The sequence below is a fragment of the Somniosus microcephalus genome, chromosome 8, assembly GCF_052327205.1.
Source record: "Somniosus microcephalus isolate GS21.2 chromosome 8, FLI_Smic_1.0, whole genome shotgun sequence".
NCBI lineage: Eukaryota > Metazoa > Chordata > Chondrichthyes > Squaliformes > Somniosidae > Somniosus > Somniosus microcephalus.
Genome location: NC_140994.1, coordinates 158,462,372 through 158,483,277, shown reverse-complemented (window position 1 = coordinate 158,483,277; position 20,906 = coordinate 158,462,372). Strand labels below are relative to the sequence as shown.

At 41.9% G+C, this 20,906-nt stretch overlaps 1 protein-coding gene across 6 annotated transcripts in view; it reads right to left on the bottom strand.

The window, feature by feature from the left end:
* Positions 1 to 300: 300 nt before the first annotated feature.
* Positions 301 to 20,906, bottom strand: part of rnf44 (ring finger protein 44) — a 151,636-nt gene continuing 131,030 nt past the window's right edge. For 5 of the 6 annotated variants that reach the window (XM_085995272.1, XM_085995271.1, XM_085995273.1 and 2 more), the window contains 6 exons: positions 19,352 to 19,513; positions 14,171 to 14,277; positions 9,790 to 9,874; positions 6,256 to 6,377; positions 5,434 to 5,533; positions 301 to 1,701 (listed from right to left, as the gene is read on the bottom strand). In XM_085995272.1, the coding sequence (XP_085851398.1) occupies positions 1,639 to 1,701; positions 5,434 to 5,533; positions 6,256 to 6,377; positions 9,790 to 9,874; positions 14,171 to 14,277; positions 19,352 to 19,513 (639 nt within the window). In that variant the 3' untranslated portion in view covers positions 301 to 1,638. Of the gene's footprint in view, positions 1,702 to 5,433; positions 5,534 to 6,255; positions 6,378 to 9,789; positions 9,875 to 11,600; positions 11,651 to 14,170; positions 14,278 to 19,351; positions 19,514 to 20,906 lie in introns of those variants that run through there. The other variant, XM_085995274.1, reaches the window with a different exon arrangement.

The following is a 20,906-nucleotide window of genomic DNA, read 5'->3' as shown; positions in this document are numbered from 1 at the left end:
AGTAACCACAAGAAGTCATTCATCAAAGCTGGAGTGAACCACAATCCAATGTACTATCCCCTCCACCCATACCGGTCAAGTAGAAAATTCATCCACGTATAGATTCTTACTCGGGTCAGGGAAGAGAAAATAACAGTTGCACTTTCATATATACAAAGGACACTGTAGTAATGTGTCCGTGGCTCAGCGCCAGTAACATCCATGGTACTCAACAACACAAACTAATCTACTTCCCTTTAGGCTCAGTATCAGCAATACGTTCGCTGAAGTTAGAAAATGAAATTCAGCCATGGAACATAGTTATGTTGGTATACATCATACATTTATTAGTGAACAACCCTCTCAAATCAGCCACAACAATAAAAAATGATTGCACTACCTGGTAAAGCATAACTAGCAACTTTCATAAAAAAAGTACAAATCTGTTAAAAATTTCGTCTCTGAAACAATTTGGTTTACAGATGTATAATACATTATAACTAGTTATGTTAAATGCTACAACAATATGATTCAAATGGGATGAAAACACAAAATGTTTAGCATCAGAACCATTTCCTATATATATATTAGCAAATTTCAAATACATACATGGCAAAATGAGGTAACTGTAACTGTGCAAGTACCAAAGCAAAAATCTTCCTAACACAGAACACAGGGCCCTGGCCCCTGGCCAATGGGTCTCCTACAGAGTCCACCGTCCCTCAGGTCAGGACTAATTAAAACAGTAAACAATCCACTATCCCACCACATAAATCATTGGTAAACAATTGGTGGCATCTACAGAGCAATCAACAACCACAAATCCTAAATAATTTAGCTGCTTGGAATAATTTTTGCACCACAAAGGCTGTGAGCTTAGGTATGTGTGCAGTACAGTGCATGGCAGTAATAGCTGAGCACAGATTCCCACCCCCACCCACAGCTGGATAGAGCTAGTCATCACCAGTCCAAGCTGGCTGGACACGCATGCATATGTGCACATTAAATATTTTCCCTCCTCTAATCTTTCACTCAAACACACTCACGCACTGTTATTCATGCAAACAATACAGGAAATATTTTGGAAGTGGTTAGGATAGTGTGTGCAAAGGCACACAGGAGAACTAGACCAGTGTATGGTACAAATACAAGAAAACATGGATAGGTACATTCAGACATTACACAGATAACATACAGACACACGCGCACGCACACACATCTCAAACATCCGGCTTCGCTCCATCAGTACAGTATGCTGGAGGGTTGATTGGGCAGAGCACCCCATCGTCTTCCACCGACTGTTTCTTGTCGAGCATATGATGAAATCACAACCCCTCGAATTTCGTGTCAATACTTGGAATGATCATACAAACTATAAAATGTTAATACACATCAAAATACACGCAGGTTAAAATCTTTGGAGTTTGGAACACAATGTTAGTACAACACAACTCCATAACTGTTTCTAAGCGAAGATACTAGGTGTTTGCTGAAGTCATCAAATCGCACGGTGCAAACAGAGGTAACAGGACTCCAGATAAGATCCTAGATTGCTGTTGTTCAAGGGGAAGGCTTAAGGTAACACGGATGAGTGGGTGAACAGTGTGCTCCCCCACGTCACCTAGGTAACGTCTTCAATATTGTGCTGCGGCAATGGCTTTACTCTAAATCTCGGTGAACTTCAGAAGCATCAGCTCGACAGATAGGACATGTACGATTGGTCTGGGTAAAGAAGAAATAAAAAATTACTATTACGAATGCTACAACAATGATTATGTATTTATTAAAATCAATAGCACCATGCAAACTATACCAATTTCTTCAAAATGCACATCAAGATCGAAGATAAGCTCCATAAATTACAAGAGAGAGATGCTCCACTGATGTCTCTTCAGAAGACTACACTGCCTGGCGATATACTGTTCCGCAAAGATATAGATATTACCTACAATGAGGTGATGGACAAACTAAGGACACTTGGGTACAAGGCATCTGGTCCTGATAATTCATAATAGAGCATCAAAGGAGGTGGCAAATGAAATTGGTCACATCCCAACAGATACTTTAAGGGAATCAATGAATACAGGAGTTGTGCCAAAAGATTGAGCAGCAGCAAATGTGGTGACAATTCATAAAAACAGAAAAATAATCCAGGGAACTATAGACGTACGAGCTTGACATCAGTACTGGGTAAAAATAATAGAATGCATCATGAAAGAGAATGGTGAAGTCTCAGGAGAATGTTATGATAAGTAATCAATAGTTTTTACAGTTAGATCTAGCTTGACAAATCTACCAGAGTTTTCTCAGAATATAACAATTAGTTGACAAGGGGAAACTCGGTAAGTTCAATATAGCTAGACCTTGGCAAAGCCTTTGACACAGTGCCACATATGTGATTACTTACAAGGTAGAAAGGTATGGAATTAGAGGGAAGCTTTTTAAGTGGGTAACTAACGGGCTGAGTCAAGAGGATGCAAAGGGTTAAGGGAGTGGCACCAACACGGAAAGAGGTGACCAGTGGAATACCACAGGGACTGGTTCTGTAAGCATTGTTGCTTTTGGCTCAGTGGTAGCACTCTTGCTTCTGAATCAGAAGGTTGTGGGTTCAAGCTCACAAGTGCCATATTGAGGGAATGCTGCACTGTTGGAAGTGCCGTCTTTCAGATGAGACATTAAACCACAGCACCATCTGTCCTCTCAGGTGGACATAAAAGATCCTATGGCACTTTTTGAAGAATAGGCGAGTTCTCCTGATGTCCTGGACAACATTTATCCCTCTATCAACACAACCAAAAATAAATTATCTGGTCATTTATTTATCGCATTGTTGTTTGTGGGACCTTGCTGTGCGCAAATTGGTTGTTGCGTTTCCCTACAACAGTGACTTCATTTTAAAAGTGCTTTATTAGCTGTGAAGTGCTTTGGGCATCCTGAGTTCATGAAAGGCATGATATAAATGCAAGTTTTTCCTTCTTTCTTTGATATATTTTAGGATTTGGAGGAATAGGTGGCAATAAAGCTCTCCAAGTTTGCCAATGATAACAAATTGAGAGAGGTTGTAAACAGTACGGAACAAGTGTACCAATTACAGGGGGCTTTGGACAGGTTGAGAGATTGGGCAAAAAAGGGGAGCTGTCATTTTAGTAAATGTGAAGTCATGGATCTAGAGAGGTGAAACAAACAATGGGGGTGTCCAATAAATGGTAACAGTTTACGGGAAAGGGATCGGGTGAGGTTTTAGTGAAAAGCACTCAAACTGTCAGCAGCGGTGGTGAAAAACAAAAACAAGATCTTGGGATCTATAGCTCGAAGGAAAGAGCACAAGTCCCAGGAAGGGGTAGTCAGCTTGTATGAAGAAGTAGGCCGCCTTCACCGTGAATATTTGTGTAGAGTTATTAAATACCGTACTGCAGGGGGGACATTCTGGCTTTGGCAGGAGTCAAAAGAAAGGGAACTAAGTTGATAAACTGGATTGGGTTTGCGTGGTACAAGGAATGGCTATGGTTACTAGGAATTTCTGCACTGGAAAGAAATGGTTGTAGGTGATCTTATGAAGGCATTTAAAAAATAATTTGCACTTATAATACGCCTTCCACATCCTCAGGACGTCCCAAAACGTTTCACAGTCCATTAAATACTTCTGAAGTGTAGTCACTGTTATATATGCAAATGAAGCAGCCAATTTATGCACAGCAAGATCCCACAAACATCAAATGAGAGGTAATTTGCTTTTCTGGTCTTCTCGCCCTTCTATTTGTATATAGAGCAAAGTGGTCCCAGGTTTGATCACTGGTCTGTGCTCAGCTAGTAGAGCTCAGCTGCAGGGCAAAGTGGTGAGGGCATCAAAAAAATTAGCCAGGGCTCCCACTTCTCATTGTTATTGAACAACCCCAGCTGGAAAGAACCTGTGTGGAGTCAGGCAAGGGCAGGACAGATGCAACCCTCCCTCCCCAATGATTAGCACCCTGCTAGCAAACTTTGACTAAGCTCACATTATGAAGAATGGCCACTTGGACAGGTGGATGCTGTCCATGGCACCATGCCCCAGCGCCTTCAGAGGAGAGGGAAAGCTGTGAGAAAATATTTTTTTGTTGTTGCCTTGTATTCAGGATAACAGAAACTCAAAAGTAGCATCTTGATAATATAAAGAATGAGCTGGCACAATTAAAATAATCGTGTACTTCTAGGCTGCACAGCACTTAAGCCTCAGTTTCAGCACAAGCACATTTCTCACGATATCAAAGTGTTGAACTAATATACAGAAATAGGATATGAAAACTTGTTTAGAAATCTAAAATAATTATTCACCATCACACACAAACAGTGCCTTTAGGGACTTAAGAATGCACAGGAATGTCACAGGACAATTAACATGAACCATGTATCTCCCATAGGATTGTTCACAAGGTACCTGCCGATGCATCTCCAGCACTGCAGTCATTTATTTTTTGACCAGCAGGCCAGTACCCTCCCCTCAAACAAAGGGAAGGAGAGGGGGATTGTTTGTCCAGCAATTGTCATCATTCAACTAAACAGGATTATTACAGTCAGTAATCATCTTGTCTCTCTCTCTCTCACTTACTGAATATAGAACAGATAGCTTGCAGAGAGTTACATGTTGTGATTCAATTAAATGGTCCTAATGACATTATGAACCACAAGAGAATATCATCAGATTCCTGAAACTGAATTGCAGCTTTAAATGTACTGGCAGCTATTTGATATTCTCTAGAACATAAAACAAGATAGGGGCTCCCCAGATGACTTAGAGGGGCTATCTGGTAAGTAGCTGCACCATGCAGATTAGGAAGGTCCCGGGTTTGATTCCCAGTCTGTGCGGAGGGGAAAAATCTGGGTAGCAGTCAGGAGCATGGTTGTTGCTCCTGACTACTACCCAGAAACCCCTGCTGGACATACAGCTGTACGGATGTTGGGTGAGGACATGTTTGAGTGAGTTGTAATTCCCACCCCCACCCCCACCCCATTGGTCGAATAGCTCGCATACATGGTCAAGGCTCACATACGAATAATAACCATTTGGTTGAGATATTGAAGAGAGTGGCCAGTGCCCATGGAACTGGACTCCAGCAAAGCGTTAACACCTTTAGGTTTGCAGAGGAAAACAAAAACTTTTTTTTTTTTTTAATTTTACAAATAATTTTCGACGACCATGTGGCAATGCCTGGTAGATTGATGTGAATGAAAGGATAATTTTGAGAAAATTGGAAAAAATAGATCTTAAGTATAATGTTCGAAGTTTTTCTGCCACTGGATCAACAGTTGATACGACTACTCTGTATATGTTTTGAGGAGTATCCTACTGATTATTCACACAAATTTGTTTCTAGCAGACTGACATTAATCTAATTAGTGGGGATAAATTCATTAACTCAAGGAATCATATATGAATCAGTCTTTGAACTCCAGAGCCATACAAAACAGATTTCTTACCTTCAGCCATTTATCAACACACTTTGCGTGGAACTCATGGTTGCAGGGTAAGACTCTAAGTAGCTGCCTCGACTCAAAATCGCTAAAGCACACTACGCACCTAGACAGAATAGAGAATGAATGTGCTGTTATAATGTACTTGACTTCATTGTAACCACGGTCGGTCACAGTGTATACACAGAACTGTAATCAAAGATGCTTTTGCAAAACTACAACTCAAATTTAATTGTTTCACTTTTTTTTAGGTTGATGTTTGTGCTTATAATTTGGGATATCTGTGCTAAGAAATGAAACATCCCAACCCTCTGCTCTTCCCCAATATGTATTAACCCCCATCTCATAACATCACTCTTACTGCACCAGTGTGAATTTATTCATCCCCACACTAGCCATCCTAATGGCTTCTCCAAGTGAAGCTGGTAATTCAGCAGCTGAAATTCTGCTCGGGTGGCTTGGTAGTGTGGACACATTTTTGCTGGTACATTTCTGAAGCGGAGGTAGGGTTTGTCTCCCTGAGTTTCCATTTATATACTGTTGGGAGTGCTCCCAGCGTGATTTTGCCATATGCTGGAAACAGAGAGGTGGGGTTGGATTTCCTTGGCGCAAGTATAAATGCGCTGCCAGCAGAATGAACAGCCACTCAAACTCACCGTTCTACTTCCTCCCATAACACTGATCAACATTGTTCTGTGTGTTGAGTTTGTTTTCAGGCAGCAAAGATCCTCCATTCTCTACACGGACAGTATTTATTCATAGTGTGGGGATGGGGAAAAAGAACAGACCGTAATGAAAAGACAAGCTAACAGTGTAAATGCTACTCACAAGGTTTGTTCTGACTGGTGATTTTCAGGATTAAACCTATAGGACGGAAGCTGCTCTATGTCTGCTTTGGTGAGTCCCCGCGGCTTAGCTTCTCCCAGTCGCTCGGCCAAGTTTAGCAGTGCCTGTAAACATAAAAGGCCAATGATAAAGTAAGGGAGAATCAAAAGGTTTCAGCGATATATTATTCTGACAATACGAGTAAATACTGGAAGAGTTTGTGCCTCTTCCCCCAGTTAAACAAAAGCTGCTCGGAAAAATATGAAACTACCTTGTTTCTTGGTAACGGAATCTACCAAAGCCCCTGGTCTCAATGAAGTCGTTTTACAAGGAAAAGTTTGAAAAAGTGGATGGATTGGTTAAAGGAAACTGTTAATTCTATTTGAACGGCTCTTTAAAAAAAATACATTCAATTTACAAAACTAACAGGACCCTCAGCGTACAGCGGTGACAATTTACAAAACTTCTGTTTATTTCAGATTTCCAGCAATTGCAGTTTTTCCTTTTTTATTGGTCGTACACACTCGACTGCAGTAATAAAAAGAATGGTCTAAATCAAATACAGCGGAGTGTGTGCTGAGGATTTGATACTACATGATTTTAAAACTAGTATGGAAGGGCTGCTCCATATTCAGTTGATGAAAAACACTCAAGCCTGCAAATGCAGCACAGAATCATAAGAATGTACAGCACAGAAAGAGGCCGTTTGACCCACTGAGTCTGTTGGTGTTTTTGTCCACGTGTGCCACCTAATCTAATCCTACTTTCCTGCTGAAATCTCATACCCATTAGTAGTATGCTTTTTCAAACTAATTCTCTTTGAAAATATTTTTTTTTTCTGGGGGGGCGGGGGTCAGATTTGACACTCTCTAGTTCTCTGTCACAATTTTTCTTTCTACAGGATTTTGGACAACTAGAGTCAGAGCCTCCAGCTTCCCTCAGAATCCTTGGATGTAAACTGTCTGATTTGTCTATCTTATGTTTGATTAACTTATTTTGTACCATTTCTCTTTGAATAATCATCTCCACTAAATTCTACATCTACCTCTGGTGGTACTACAATTCCAGTATCAACCTCCTGTGAAAACTGAAGCAAAGTATTTATTTATTGTATCTGTCATTCCCTTACGCTCCACTACAAGCTTGTTGTCTCCATTTTGAATTGCCCTATCCCTACCTTGATTATCCTCTTACTACTAATGTGCCTATAGAAACCCGCACTCCCTTTTAGCCTTTCTAATCTCCCTCTTTGTAGTTTTCTTATATCTATAATATATTAAAGAAAGGCTTGCATTTATATAGCGCCTCTCACAAACACCAGATGTCTCAAAGCGCTTTACAGCCAATGAAGTACTTTTGGAGCGTAGTCACTGCTGTAATGTGGGAAATGCGGCAAGCTCCCACAAACAGCAATGTGATAATGGCCAGATAAACTGTTTTTGTTATGTTGGTTGAGGGATAAATATTGGCCAGGACACCGGGGATAACTCCCCTGCTCTTCTTCGAAATAGTGCCATGGGATCTTTTACGTCCACTTGAGAGTGCAGACGGGGCCTCGGTTTAACGTCTCATCCGAAAGATGGCACCTCCGACAGTGCAGCACTCCCTCAATACTGCAGTGGAGTGTCAGCCTAGCTTTATGTGCTCAAGTCCCTGGTTGTCCCTGAACCCACAACCTTCTGACTCAGAGGCGAGTGTGCTACCCACTGAGCCACTGCTGACAAAGATCTGATGTCTGCACAGACTTCCTGACAACTTTTTACATTATAAATTCCTATTTCCACACTTAATGGAAACTGCCTATGTAAACTTGCCATGATGTACTTACACCCTCCCAACAGTGGTGGTGCAGTAGCACCTCTCCCAGCTCCACAGCCTCTATTGCAGAGACACTCTTATTCTCCAACCAACTCTACTTTGCTTCCCAAATTCCTGCATGTGTTACTATTTAACAAAAAATAATATAAATTATATAAAAATAAGGAGAAAATGTGTGACTTTAAATAGCAACTGAACTACATCTACATGCCCATTTACAATTATCCTCCACCTCTAACCCTGCTTCACCTGAACGCAACACTGGTTCTTGACAAATCGTGTAACACCAGGGGAGATCAACCAGTTCTTTACATCCTTGTTGCAGTAGCAACGGACTGAGCAACGGCGAGAAAACAGTCCTGAACACATTTGCAAACCGCCCCCTTCACCACAAACATTTTCTCTATCCCCATTTATTTTCTGACGACTAAAACTGCCTACAATTGTAGCTCTATTGTTAATATATGCCTCTCATTTGTCCATGAATTGCCTCCTTGGTTTCCTTTCCTCTGTTTAGCAGTCTAGATCCCTTGCTTTTCCTCAGCTCAATTCAAAGGGATTCTTTTAGAACCACTTCTCTATTTAAATCCTTATGCACAAATGCAACAATACGGTCTCTAATTAATACTGCTACTGTTCCTTGCTTCTTTTCTTCTGTATCACTCCTGGCAGTTTTATATCCAGAAATATATAGTTGTCCACCCTGATCCATCTGCAGCCAGTTACTACATGCTGCACTCATATTCCCAATTTTTCTCTCTTGCTCTTCTGTAGGCATTGATTCCTGCTGGGGTGTGGTTCCAAGGTTGGTGGTACCTCAGCCAAGTGGATATTTGTCACTTGAGCCTAGATGGCGAGCATCAAAAGGGTACCTGACTGTGAAAAACAACACAGCCAAGCTCCCTCCTGTTCAACATGTCCAATACACATGCACACTTTCCAGCAGGAGTCAGGGGAGAGTGATCAAGAAAACAGCAACACGCATTCATAGGGTGCCTTTGAGATAGTAAAGTAAATGTCCCAAGTTGTTTGACAGAGAAAAAACATGGACTGCGGCATAGGGCTGCAGTAGGTTGCAGAGGTAAGATAAGGTGAATCTATGGAGGAATTTATGAACGAGATTGAGAATTTTGAACTAAAAATTTCAATGATTGTTTTGTACCATTGACTACAACTCAAATACTGTCAATTTCACAAACTATTCCTTTACTTTCTGAATGCTCTACCTCCTTAGTAATGGAGTTGGCCTCCAATGTTACCACAGAAACACAAACTAGAGGCTTTGAAACTCACCTGGAAGGATGCTTTATGCATACTGATTTTCCCACTAAGTTTTCTACCACCTCTTCCGCAACTGTACACATCTATATTGCTTGCGATGGACACCTCCATTCCCAAATGCCACAATGTCAATATTATGAACAATGGCAGAATCCAACATGAGCCCGTTTTGCATGTGCACATTACTGCACTGCTGCTGTCCTGCGCTGCCCAGGGTATTACAATCTGACAGCTCCCTAACTCATTCAGCAATCGGCACCTCCACTTTGTGGTTGTTGTATTGTAATAATAAATTGAGTAGAAGTCTGGAATGTCTTGAGGCCAAGTTAATACTGGAAAGCCATTTAAAAAGTGCAACAGAGTCTCCAAGTTAAGTGCATAATGCTGCAGGTGTTAGTTTAGTAAAGCTCCAAGACTTGAGAAATGAGAAGCACACACCTCATAATTTTCCACTTCCACATCCTCCACCTCTAGCTCCACACTAATGGCTGGTCCCACTGCAGGAGGCACTGGAAGCATTGATCTGTATTACAGGAAACAAAAGTAATTTAATCTTCCATGGTGAAAACAGACATTAAAACAAATCCTTCATTTAATTTATTAGTTCAGAAGAACATATTATCTGTCGGGGTAGATTCCACCCCCCCCCCCCCCCACAAGCCTGCCTTTTAAAGTAGCTCAAAGCAACTTCTTTGAGGCTGTGAATGCTCCTCCTTCAGACTCAGAGGAACTTAGATCTTTACTTTAAAAAAATTAAAACATAGGTAAACATTACTGATTCTTCAGCCAATGGAAACAATCTTCACTATTTACCCTCTGAAAACCCTTTATAATTTTGAAAAACTCTATTAGACCCCTCCCTAATTTTCTCTGTCCAGTGAAAAAAAAACAATGTTGAAGGCCTTTCTTCACAGCTATAAGCTCTCATTCTCCGTATCATTCTGTACCCTTTCCATGTCTTTAATATATTTTCTACAACGGGGTATTTAGAACTGCAAGCAGTACAACTGTGGCTTAACCAATGTCTTGTACAGACTTGGCATAACTTGTTTTTTGTATTCAATGCTCCTAAATATAAAATGCGGAATCCTATTTGCCCTTTTTATGGCCTTTTCTACTTGACTGGCACCATGAAAGATCAATGTATTTCCATCCATAAATCTCCGTTTTGCCTCTCTTAAGAATCTTACCATTTAGCGTATACTTTTTTTTGGTCGAAATGTCTACACCACGTTTATCTGTATTGAACAACTTCTGTTAACTATTCGATCACACTGCTAACCTGTCTATGTTCTTTTGCATCTCCATCACAGTTCGCTATGCTCCCTAATTTGGTATCTTCTGTAAACTTCAATATCATTCCTCTCGTGCTTATGCCCAAATCATTTAAATAAAAATGGAAAATAAAGAAAAAAAATATCCTAGCACTAGCAGGTCCTAGGGGCACAGCTGTAACACATTCTGCCACTCCAAAAAAAATGTCCATTTACTTACATTATTTGCTGCCCGTTAGCAGCAAATAATGTGCAGCTAGGTTCTTGTATCCAAGCAAGTTAAATAAAGTCCAAATAATGCTTGTGCCAATCGCCTGGTTTTACTTTAAAAAAAGGCCAAGAGTTGTTTGTGCTTGTGACAAACACTCCCTTGCATCGATTAAAAAGGAACTAGCCTTTGACCCAGTCTCTTTAGGTTTGAAGCAGTAAAATATTCCGAGAGAGTCAAGTATCCATCTAACAGGCAGTACTGTTAGCAGAACTGACATTAAAAACAAATTGGGCTGCTGAGCAATTAAGTGCACAATTCTCAAGTCATAAAAATTAATGGAGTATTTTGGAGAGCCGAAAAACTAGCTCCCAGCAATGACTTCTTACAATTTTTGATTTAAAATCATCACTCACTGGCTTATTTTGAATGTAAACTGGATAGGGATTTTGGAACTATCAAACAATGATGGATAGCAGAAGAATTAAAGTTCCACTTCCACATCTGGAAAGGTCAGTGAAAGAAGATTTTGAACGTAAAGCAGTGCAACTTCAGATCCTGAACCCCCTTCTCCCTCCCCAAACAGCTTGTCAGAAAAATGGACTTGGAGAGCAAAAACAAAAATCAAAATAGGGCTGGATGGCATGGAACAAAGCAAAAGAAAACATGAGAGATGTACCAAGGGATGAAAACAGAAAATAAATTATAAGATGACTGAGGGGGGAGGGGGCAGTGGAAAGAGGAGAACACTAGTAACAATTAATTACCATATGGGGGAGAAAGAGACGGAGGCCAAGGTGACAGCAAGGCTGGACGCCTGTAGGATCATCAAAACATAAATGAAAAAACTGGGGAAACAAAAAAAAAACAAACTGCACCAGAGACATTTAGAAGAGACATGCAGTGAACAGAGAGTGAAAGCCAACAGCTGTAAAGAAATCAGAAATTATTAAAAGACTGACCCAAGTTCACAACTAAAATCACCAATCTGACGGCCTAGTGGGTAAAAAGCACCGCCTGGTTTAGCACTAAACAGTACAGACCAGAAGATCCTAGGTATGAGTCCCAGTCCGTGAGCTGATCTCAGCCAGGGCCGCAATTAGAGCGTAACAATGCCCCTGGGCTCTCTATAGGGGTAGAATCGATCAGGGTTCCTGCTCCTAATTACTATCCAGCAATCACTGCTAGAAAGTGCACATGTATGAATTATGCTGGACTGTGATGCTCCCTATGGTTAAATAGCCTGCCAACATTAACTGAAGAATGGTCACTCAGGCAGGATACCGGGGGGGGGGGGGGGGGGGGGCTGCCACGCCCGGTGGACCATACTCTACCAAGGATCATAGCCTACAGGAGGAAGGGAGGAAAGGAGACAAAGTTAGCAAAAAAAAACCCACCAAGAATAAATACAACAGGATAAATACATCAAAATCAAACATTAAATGAAATCAATGTTACAGTTTAAGGCTGTTTACAAACGTACTTGCAACAGAGTGAATATTAAAGATCATTTTTATCGGCTCAGCCTGAACTTGCTTCAAGCTGGAAAGTGCCTGGCTCAGCCACTTCTGGTTATTGCAGCATCATCATGGGTACAATTTTAACCTCACTCAATAATTGAACTAGCAGAGGACTGACAATTCACAACTGCTGGGAGATGGACAAAGCTGATTCAATATAAATTATTTAGTGAATCAGACACCCAGGGGTAGATTTCCAACTTACTGCCTAAGGTGTAAAACTGGTGCTGCAGATGAGCAGAAATCGCCTGATTTTCAGATCCATTGCCGGGCGCCACGTTGAAAATCTACCCCCCAATGTCTTGACATGTTAACTTTCTCTAATGCTTAATTAGTTAACAGCTGTTCTTACAGCTGTGACTTCTGTTAAATGTCTCTGGCAGAGATCTAGTTGGACAGGAACTTTATAACTGGTGCTGGGGTTAAGTGTCTCAGCAACCTTTCATTGCAAGATCAAGTGAACTATGACCTTGGATGTAGTGCTCACTGCTTATGGTGCCCAGAAAGCACAAAGTGGTATGGTGTACAAAACCAGTAATTATTCAATACATTCTGAACAGATAGTCAACAGGTACAAGTCTTCACTGTAATGGGCGACTTGTTCTACAGCTTTCTTACAGTTCCCAGACATGCTGCTACAGAGTCGTCACTTGATCTTCACATCCAATTACCATCATGCCCCTAGCCATTCTGTAACTGAAAGTTAACAGGCAGGTACAGCAAGCAATTAGGAAGGCAAATGGTATGTTAGCCTTTATTGCAAGTGGGTTGGAGTGTAAGTGTAAGGAAGACTTGCTGCAATTATATAGGACTTTGGTGAGACCACACCTGGAGTAGTGTGCATAGTTTTGGTCTCCTTACCTAAGGAAGATATATTTGCCTTAGAGGGGGTGCAACAAAGGTTCACTAGATTGATTCCTGGGTCCTATGAGGAGAGATTGAGTAGAATGGGTCTATATTCTTCTGGAGTTTAGAAGAATGAGGTGATCTCATTGAAATGTATAAAATTCTTAGAGGGCTTGACAGGATAGATGCTGAGAGGCTGTTTCCCCTGGCTGGAGAATCTAGAACTAGGGGTCATAGTCTCAGAATAAGGGGTCGGCTATTTAGGACTAAGATGAGGAGAAATTTCTTCACTCAGAGGGTTGTGAATCTTTGGAGTTCTCTAAACCAGAGGGCTGTGGATGCTCAGTCAATGAGTATATTCAAAACTGAGATGGATAGATTTTTGGGCACTAAGGGAATCAAGGGATATGGGAATAGGCCAGGAAAGTGGAGTTAATGGAGAAGTTTAGCCATGATCTTATTGAATGGCGGAGCAGGCTTGATGGACCTTCTGGCTGACTCCTGCTCCTATTTCTTATGTTCTTATGAAATACACGTACAATAAACCAAAATTTTAGGGAAGTCTTAAAGAGAATGATTGGTAGTGATGCGTAGACTGGTGCGGTAATGAGGTCAGTTTCAAAAACTTGGTCCAAACAGATCGAGCAGTCCACAATCAGGAGTGCTACATGTACGCAAGCATCTTAAAGACTGGTTCAGCCACAGCAAACCTGTTTAAATGATGTGAAAATTAATCTAAATCAAATCTGAACAACTGCTTTTTCATTATTTAGGTTAGGTATATATTTACATTTAGAAATGTAGTTGTAAATGAGAACATTAAGAAATGTATCAAAAGAAATCTGAAGACTAAAGGTGACCTGTTGGATGCTACCCACTCTGCCTTACAATATTTCACTTCAGTTTGGTTGGTAACAACACACAGGACTTAAGAGTCCATCCGCCTCTGCACTAACAAATGCATCACTTACAGGAAATATGGCAGGAAGCTGGGGTAATAGGGTGGAGGTGGTGGCAAAGGCTGCTGTAAGCGGTATCGTTGTCCAGTCATTCTCCGTGGCATAACATGTGGGTATGGCTGTCAAAATAAAGACAGGATATTTCAATTAAAACTCAAAGTTGCTCCCTGTAACATACTAATTCTAGGCCAATCATCAAAATGTTCTTCGATTATTTGTCATGAGATAATAACAGGAAGATACTGCTTTCAATCTACCTGTGCAAGACCAGTGGGAGCTGTGACTATGAATAGAAAATGTAGCATTTATATGAGTCAGATGATACGATTAAGTGACTAGTTAACTACTCTTGCAATAAAATATTTAATCTTAAAATTCACAAAACTTATAAATGCAGAAATAATGTAGATTGGGTCGTGCTCAAGGCCTGTGATTAAAACCAAGTGCCAAGAATCCGGCTTTAGGTACGACCTACTAGTTAGCTACCTCACTTCCACAAACCTTCATTTATACATTATAAAGAAAAAGCTGTGCATTTATCATAGAAGTTAGCACAAGGTGATGCCAAGTGCTAAAATACATCCTTACTTGCTTCACCTATATACAGTGTATTACAATGGCAAAAGGAGATCAGATTCACCCTGAAATCTGACCCCCAATTACCATCATCAAATGCCCAAAGAACAAGTTCTGAATCAGCATCCGTGTAAACAAGATCCACCTCAGGGACCAGTCTCATGCTAGTACCAATTAGGATAAACATGGACACCTGCCAGCAGAAATTGGATGTGGATTTGCAACCCAAATCCCCAAGGATGCATTCCTCTTTCGAGCATTTTCTGCTTTCACACATCCCATACTGCCTGCCACCATGGGATACCTTGAAGTAAAATGTATATGTGCATATGAATGGGGCTACTGTGTCGGTATATAATAAAGGAAGAGAGCGTGTGCGCGAGAGCGAGGTGCGTGTGCGAGAGAGTGAGAAAGAGATTACCTTTTAGTTAGCTGCCCATCTGTACAAATGGGTGGCTTGACTAAATCTGCCTATATGTGTGGCAATTTTTATCCCAGATTTAGGCATCATCTCAAAGCAAACATAGGACGTCAAACAAATGCACACCACCCCATTTCTCACTGTGCCAAATACACACTACCTACGATTCTCCCACCCCTACTTCAACAACAACTTATATTTATATAGCACCTTTAACATAATAAAACATCCCAAGGTGCATCACAGGAGAGTTATCAAAAAAAAATTGACACCAAGCCATATAAGGAGATGTTAGGGCAGATGACCAAAAGCTTGGTCGAAGAGGTAGGTTTTAAGGAGCGTCTTACAGGAGGAAAGAGAAGTGGAGAGGCGGAGAGATTTAGGGAGGGAATTCCGGAGCTTAGGACCTAGGCAACAGAAGGCACGACTGCTAATGGTGGAGCATTTAAAATTGGGGTTGTTCAAAAGGTCAGAATAGGCAGAGCGCAGAGGTCTAGAGGGATTATAGGAATGGAGGAGATTACAGAGATAAGGAGGGGAGAGGCCATGGAGGGATTTGAAAACAAGGAAGAGAATTTTAAAATTGAGGTGTTGCTTAACTGGGTGCCAATGTAGGTCAGCAAGCACAGGGGAGATGGGTGAGCGGGACTTGGTGCGAGTTAGCACGCGGGAGGCAGAGGTTTGGATGACCTCAAGTTTATGGAGGTTAGAACTAGGGAGGCCGGCCAGGAGTGCATTGGAACAGTCACGTCTAGAGTTGATAAAGGCATGGATGAGGGTCTCAGCAGCAGGTAAGTTCAGGTAAGGGCTGAGACGGGCGATATTACGAGGGTGGAAATGGGCAATCTTAGTGATAGAACGGACATGAGGTAGGAAGCTCAATTTGTGATCAAATATGACACCAAGGTTGCGAACAGACTTGGTCAGCCTTAAGACCGTTGTCAGGGAGAGAGATCGAATCAGTGGAAAGGAATGGAGTTTGTGGCGTGAACCAAAGACAATGGCTTCAGTCTTTCCGATATTTAATTGGAGGAAATTTCTACTCATCCAGTACTAGATGTCGGACAAGCAGTCTGATAGTATAGAGACGGGAGGGTTTGAGAGAGGTGGAGGAACGGTAGAGATGAGTATCAGCGTATATGTGAAAACTCACGTTGTGTTGTCGGATGATGTCACCGATTCAATCAGTATTTCCAACTTAAACTTGATGTAGATGAGAAATAGGAGGGGGCCAAGGATAGATCCTTGGGGGACACCAGAGGTGACAGTGCGGGATCGGGAAGAGAAGCCATTGCAGGTGATTCTATGGCTACAGCTGGAAAGATAGGAATGATACCAGGAGAGTGCAATCCCATCCAGCTGGACAATGGTGGAGAGGTGTTGGAGCTGAATTTTGTGGTCAACCATGTCAAAGGCTGCAGACAGGTCCAGAAGGACGAGAAGGGATAGATTACCTTTGTTGCAGTCAATTAGGATGATATTTGTGACCTTGGTAAGAGCAGTTTCAGTACTGTGGCAGGGGCGGAAGCCTGATTGGAGGGATTCAAACAAACAAGGAGCTCTGGGAAAGATGGGCACGAATTTGGGCGGTGACAACACGTTCAAGAACTTTAGAGAGGAAAGGGAGGTTGGAGATGGGGCGATAGTTTGCAAGGACGGAAGGGATCAAGGACTGGTTTTTTGTTTTTGTTTTTTTTTTTGTTTTTTTTTGAGGAGAGGGGTAATTATGGCAGATTTGAAGGAAAGGGGGTCAATACCGGAGGAGAGAGAACTGTTAACAATATTCGCTAACATGGGAGCCAGGAAGGATAGTTGAGTTGTCAGAAATTTAGTAGGAATAGGGTTGAGAGAGCAGAAAGTCGGTCTCATTGACAAGGTGAGCTTTGAAAGGGCAAGAGGGGAGATAGGAGAGAAATATGCAAATTTAGGGTTAGGGCAGGGGGAAAACGGAGGGGAAGTAAGGTCTGTTGGGCTAGGGGAAGGGGAGAATTGAAAGAAGCAGTTGAATGAATGTTGTTGATCTTTTTAACAAAGAAGTCCATGAGCGCCTCACAGTTATTGTTGGAGGTGAGGGAGGAGCAGACAGGGGAGGGTGGTTTGAGAAGATGGTTAGTGGTGAAGGGAAGCCTGGTGTTATTTTTGCTGCCCTGGATGATCTTCGAATAGTGGCGGGTTTTAGTGATGGAGAGCAGGACCCAGTAGTGCTTTATATGATCGAGCCAAATCTAGTGATGGACGATTAGACCAGTTGTCCACCAAAGATGTTCAAGTCTGCATCTCTTGGACTTAAGGGAGCAGAGATAAGGAGTATACCAGGTGGCATGACTAGGGTGAGGGAGTGTAATGATTTTAGTGAAGAAAAAGGCATCAAAGGTGGTGGAGAGGGTGTGATTTAGTAAGTCAACAGCTGCAGAGATAACATGAAGAATAGTAGGCCAAAAGCTAGGTAGTTGGGAATTAGAAAAAGCAGTGGTATAGGGCTTGAGGGAGCTTTTTCCCCAGGGGCGAATAGGAAAAGAAGTGGGTTTAGGAGGGGGAAGGGGAATATGGGTAAAGAGTGATATAAGGAAATGGTCAGAGATTGCCTTATCGGTGATGGATATGGAGGGGATAGTGAGGCTACGTGTGATGATAAGGTCGAGGGGCTGGCTGTGCATAAGGGTGGGGGAGTTGACATGAAGGGTGAGATTAAGGGAGGAAAGGAGGGCAGTGAGCTCAGAGAAGGAGCAAGATGAGTAGAGGCGGAGGTTGAAATCACAGAGGATGAGAAGTCGCTCGGTGCAGAGACAGACGGAGGAAAGCAGCGAAGATACCTCATTGAGAATATTGGTGTGGTATTTGGGTGGGCGGAACAGAATAGGGATTTTAAGAGAGAGACGTGAGGGGTGGAACAAGGAGAGATGCTCGAAGGAGAAGTTGCCGGAGGAGTAGGGAGACTGACCAAGGTGTGATTTAGATACAAGGGCTACACCACCACCACAGCGGTTAGGGCTTGGAATATGGTGGAAAGTATAGCCAGGTGGGGAAGCTTGATTAAGGGGAAATGTGTCAGCAGTAACTGAGGTACAACAAAAGGTTCTGACCTAGAGTGAAGTAATTTGTGCATCTACAGTTACCCTCTGACATCAGAATCTTGCTGCGATCAATTAGGGCGAATAAAGTAAACCCTGGACTGCATTTACTGTTACTATATACACAACCATAGCTTTTTATTTAATCAATCCAATTTACACCTGTACAAAGGACCATCCACAATGATCTTTTTCCTCAGAGTAAAAAGAGCATGATTTTGCTCCCTTCTGCAAAAAAAATGTAGATATTTTACAGACACAAACACACAGAGAGCATCAACACAATCCCCCCTCGAATATTCTTGGCATTTTTGTAAAAATTATTTTTGTCCCCATCAATTAAATGAGTGAAGCACACACAGAGCAAGTAAAATTTACTATTTTGCAGCAGGAACACAATGTTATTAGTGATGTCTTTCCTTTCATTACAATATTCAGTCTGCCTTCCACTAAATTATTGCTGCCATTTCTAAGATATTCCTTATTCCTCAGATCGCAGCAGTCTCTGCTCATTTATTAAGCCACCTTGGGTTGCCATGGAATCTTTGTTGTACTAAGCAGAGGTAAATTATGTAATCTTGGATTCTTAGTCCCTGTGTGAAACACCTCCTGAATAACCTCAGTTTCATTACTTAAGGAGAACGAAGGCTGTATACGTACAGATGAGATACACTTAAGCCAAGGTGCCCACAGTGACACAATGTGCCTACACAGGACAAAAGTAATAGCCACCTGCTTAAAAAGTCACTTTGTATTAACTGCAGTCAATCCAGAAATCATTCATTCTGGGATTATTTGCTATGTCAAATTAAATGGTGCTGTTGTTTTTCTTTAAAAAAAAAGGAAGACGACGGCGATCACAGTTACAGCAGTAACAGGGTGATGCACAAATTAAGGCAGAGAGACAGCATCATTTATCTCTAGATCACAACTTTCTCTTCTCTTGGCAGTGTGATTTTTTATCACCTTTGGACTCATCGTCACCATTATCCTCTTCTTCTTAGGCAGTCCCTCAGAACCGAAGATTCCAGATCCAAGGTCACCATTATCACGCTATCAAAAAGCTTCATACTATCATTCGAGTTACACAGCCCCATTATACAAAGATAGTTGGAGAATACTTACCACTCCAAAGGGCAATTCCTGGTGTAAGGGGTCATGAGGAAGATACTGCAGAGGGACGGAAGTAGGCATGGCAGGGGGATGATGCGAAGGTGGGTATGTAAAACCACCAACTGGATGCTGGTCCCCTCTCATTTCTACTTCATTCTCTATCCTCTGCAGGGGCTATTGAGAAGTAAGAGGGAGAATAGATTCAATCAGTATTTCCTACTTAAACTTGAAGCCAAAGCAGTTTCTCAAAATTCCTAATTCAACTGGAAGTACAACAGGGAGTGTCCCGGCGAGCAGAAACCAGAGCTCTGATCTCTGAATACTGGGCTGACATCCAGCAGGGTACTCGTGCTCACTGGAGCAGAGTGGTGACCAATGTTGTCTCTAACTTTTGTGTTTTGTGCGCGGTCTCTTTAAATTTTCTGCATGTGCGGCTGTACGTAGCATCTTCCAGCAAAGGGGGGGGGGGGGGGTTGCTAGCGCTGTTGGGGAGGGTTTAAACTAATTTTGCAGGGGGATGGGCACCAGGATGTAGCATTAGAAAGGAGAAACAAGGTGCACAAAGTATTGGGAGAGACAGATAGCACTAGAGTAAGAAATAGTACGTTATTAGGTGGGGTCAGACTAAGAATACAAGGTCTAAGATAAGTTTACAGTGCATGTGTGTGAATAGACGAAGTGTGGTAAATAAGGTTGGTGAGCTGCAGGCGCAAATAGACACATGGGAATATGATGTTGTGGCGACAATGGAGACCTGGCTCAAAAAAGGGCAGGATTGGGCACTAAATATTCCTGGATATAAGGTGTTCAGGAAAGTTAGGGAAGGAAAGAAAGGAGGTGGGGTGGCAGTATTGATGGATTAAGGAGACTATTAGTGCTGGAGAGAGAGGATGTCCTGCAGGGGTCAAGGACAGAACCTATTTGGTTAGAGTTGAGAAACAATAGAGGTGCCATTACGCTAGTAGATGTATTCTATAGGCTGCTAGTGGGCAGGATATAGAGTAAATTTGGTGGGAAATTAGAGAGGTGCAAGAACTATAGAGTAGTGATAATGGGGGACTTCAACTATCCTAATATAGACTGGGATAGAAGTAGTGTAGAGGGAAGAATTTCTGAAGTGTGTTCAGGAGAACTTTCTTGATCAGTACGTTTCAGGCCCAACGAGGAAGGAGGCATTGCTGGAAGGGAACATTTAGGGAACTGTGATCACAGTCTCATAAGGTTTAGATTAGCTATGGAAAAGGACAGGGAGCAATCTAGAGTAAAAATACTTCTTTGGAGGGAAAGCCAATTTCAGTGGATTGAGAATGGATCTGGCCCGGGTAAATTGTAATCAAAGATCGGCAGGCAAAACTGTAATCGAACAATGGGCTGCCTTTAAAGAGGAGATTGTTCGGGTACAGTCAAGGTACATTCCCACGAGGGGGAAAGGTAGGGCAAACAAAGCCAGAGCTGCCTGGATGATGAAAGAGATAGAGAGTAAGATGAAGCATAAAAAGGGCACGTATGACAGATGTCAGGTTGAGAATACAAGTGAGAACCAGGCTGAATATAGAATGGTCAGAGG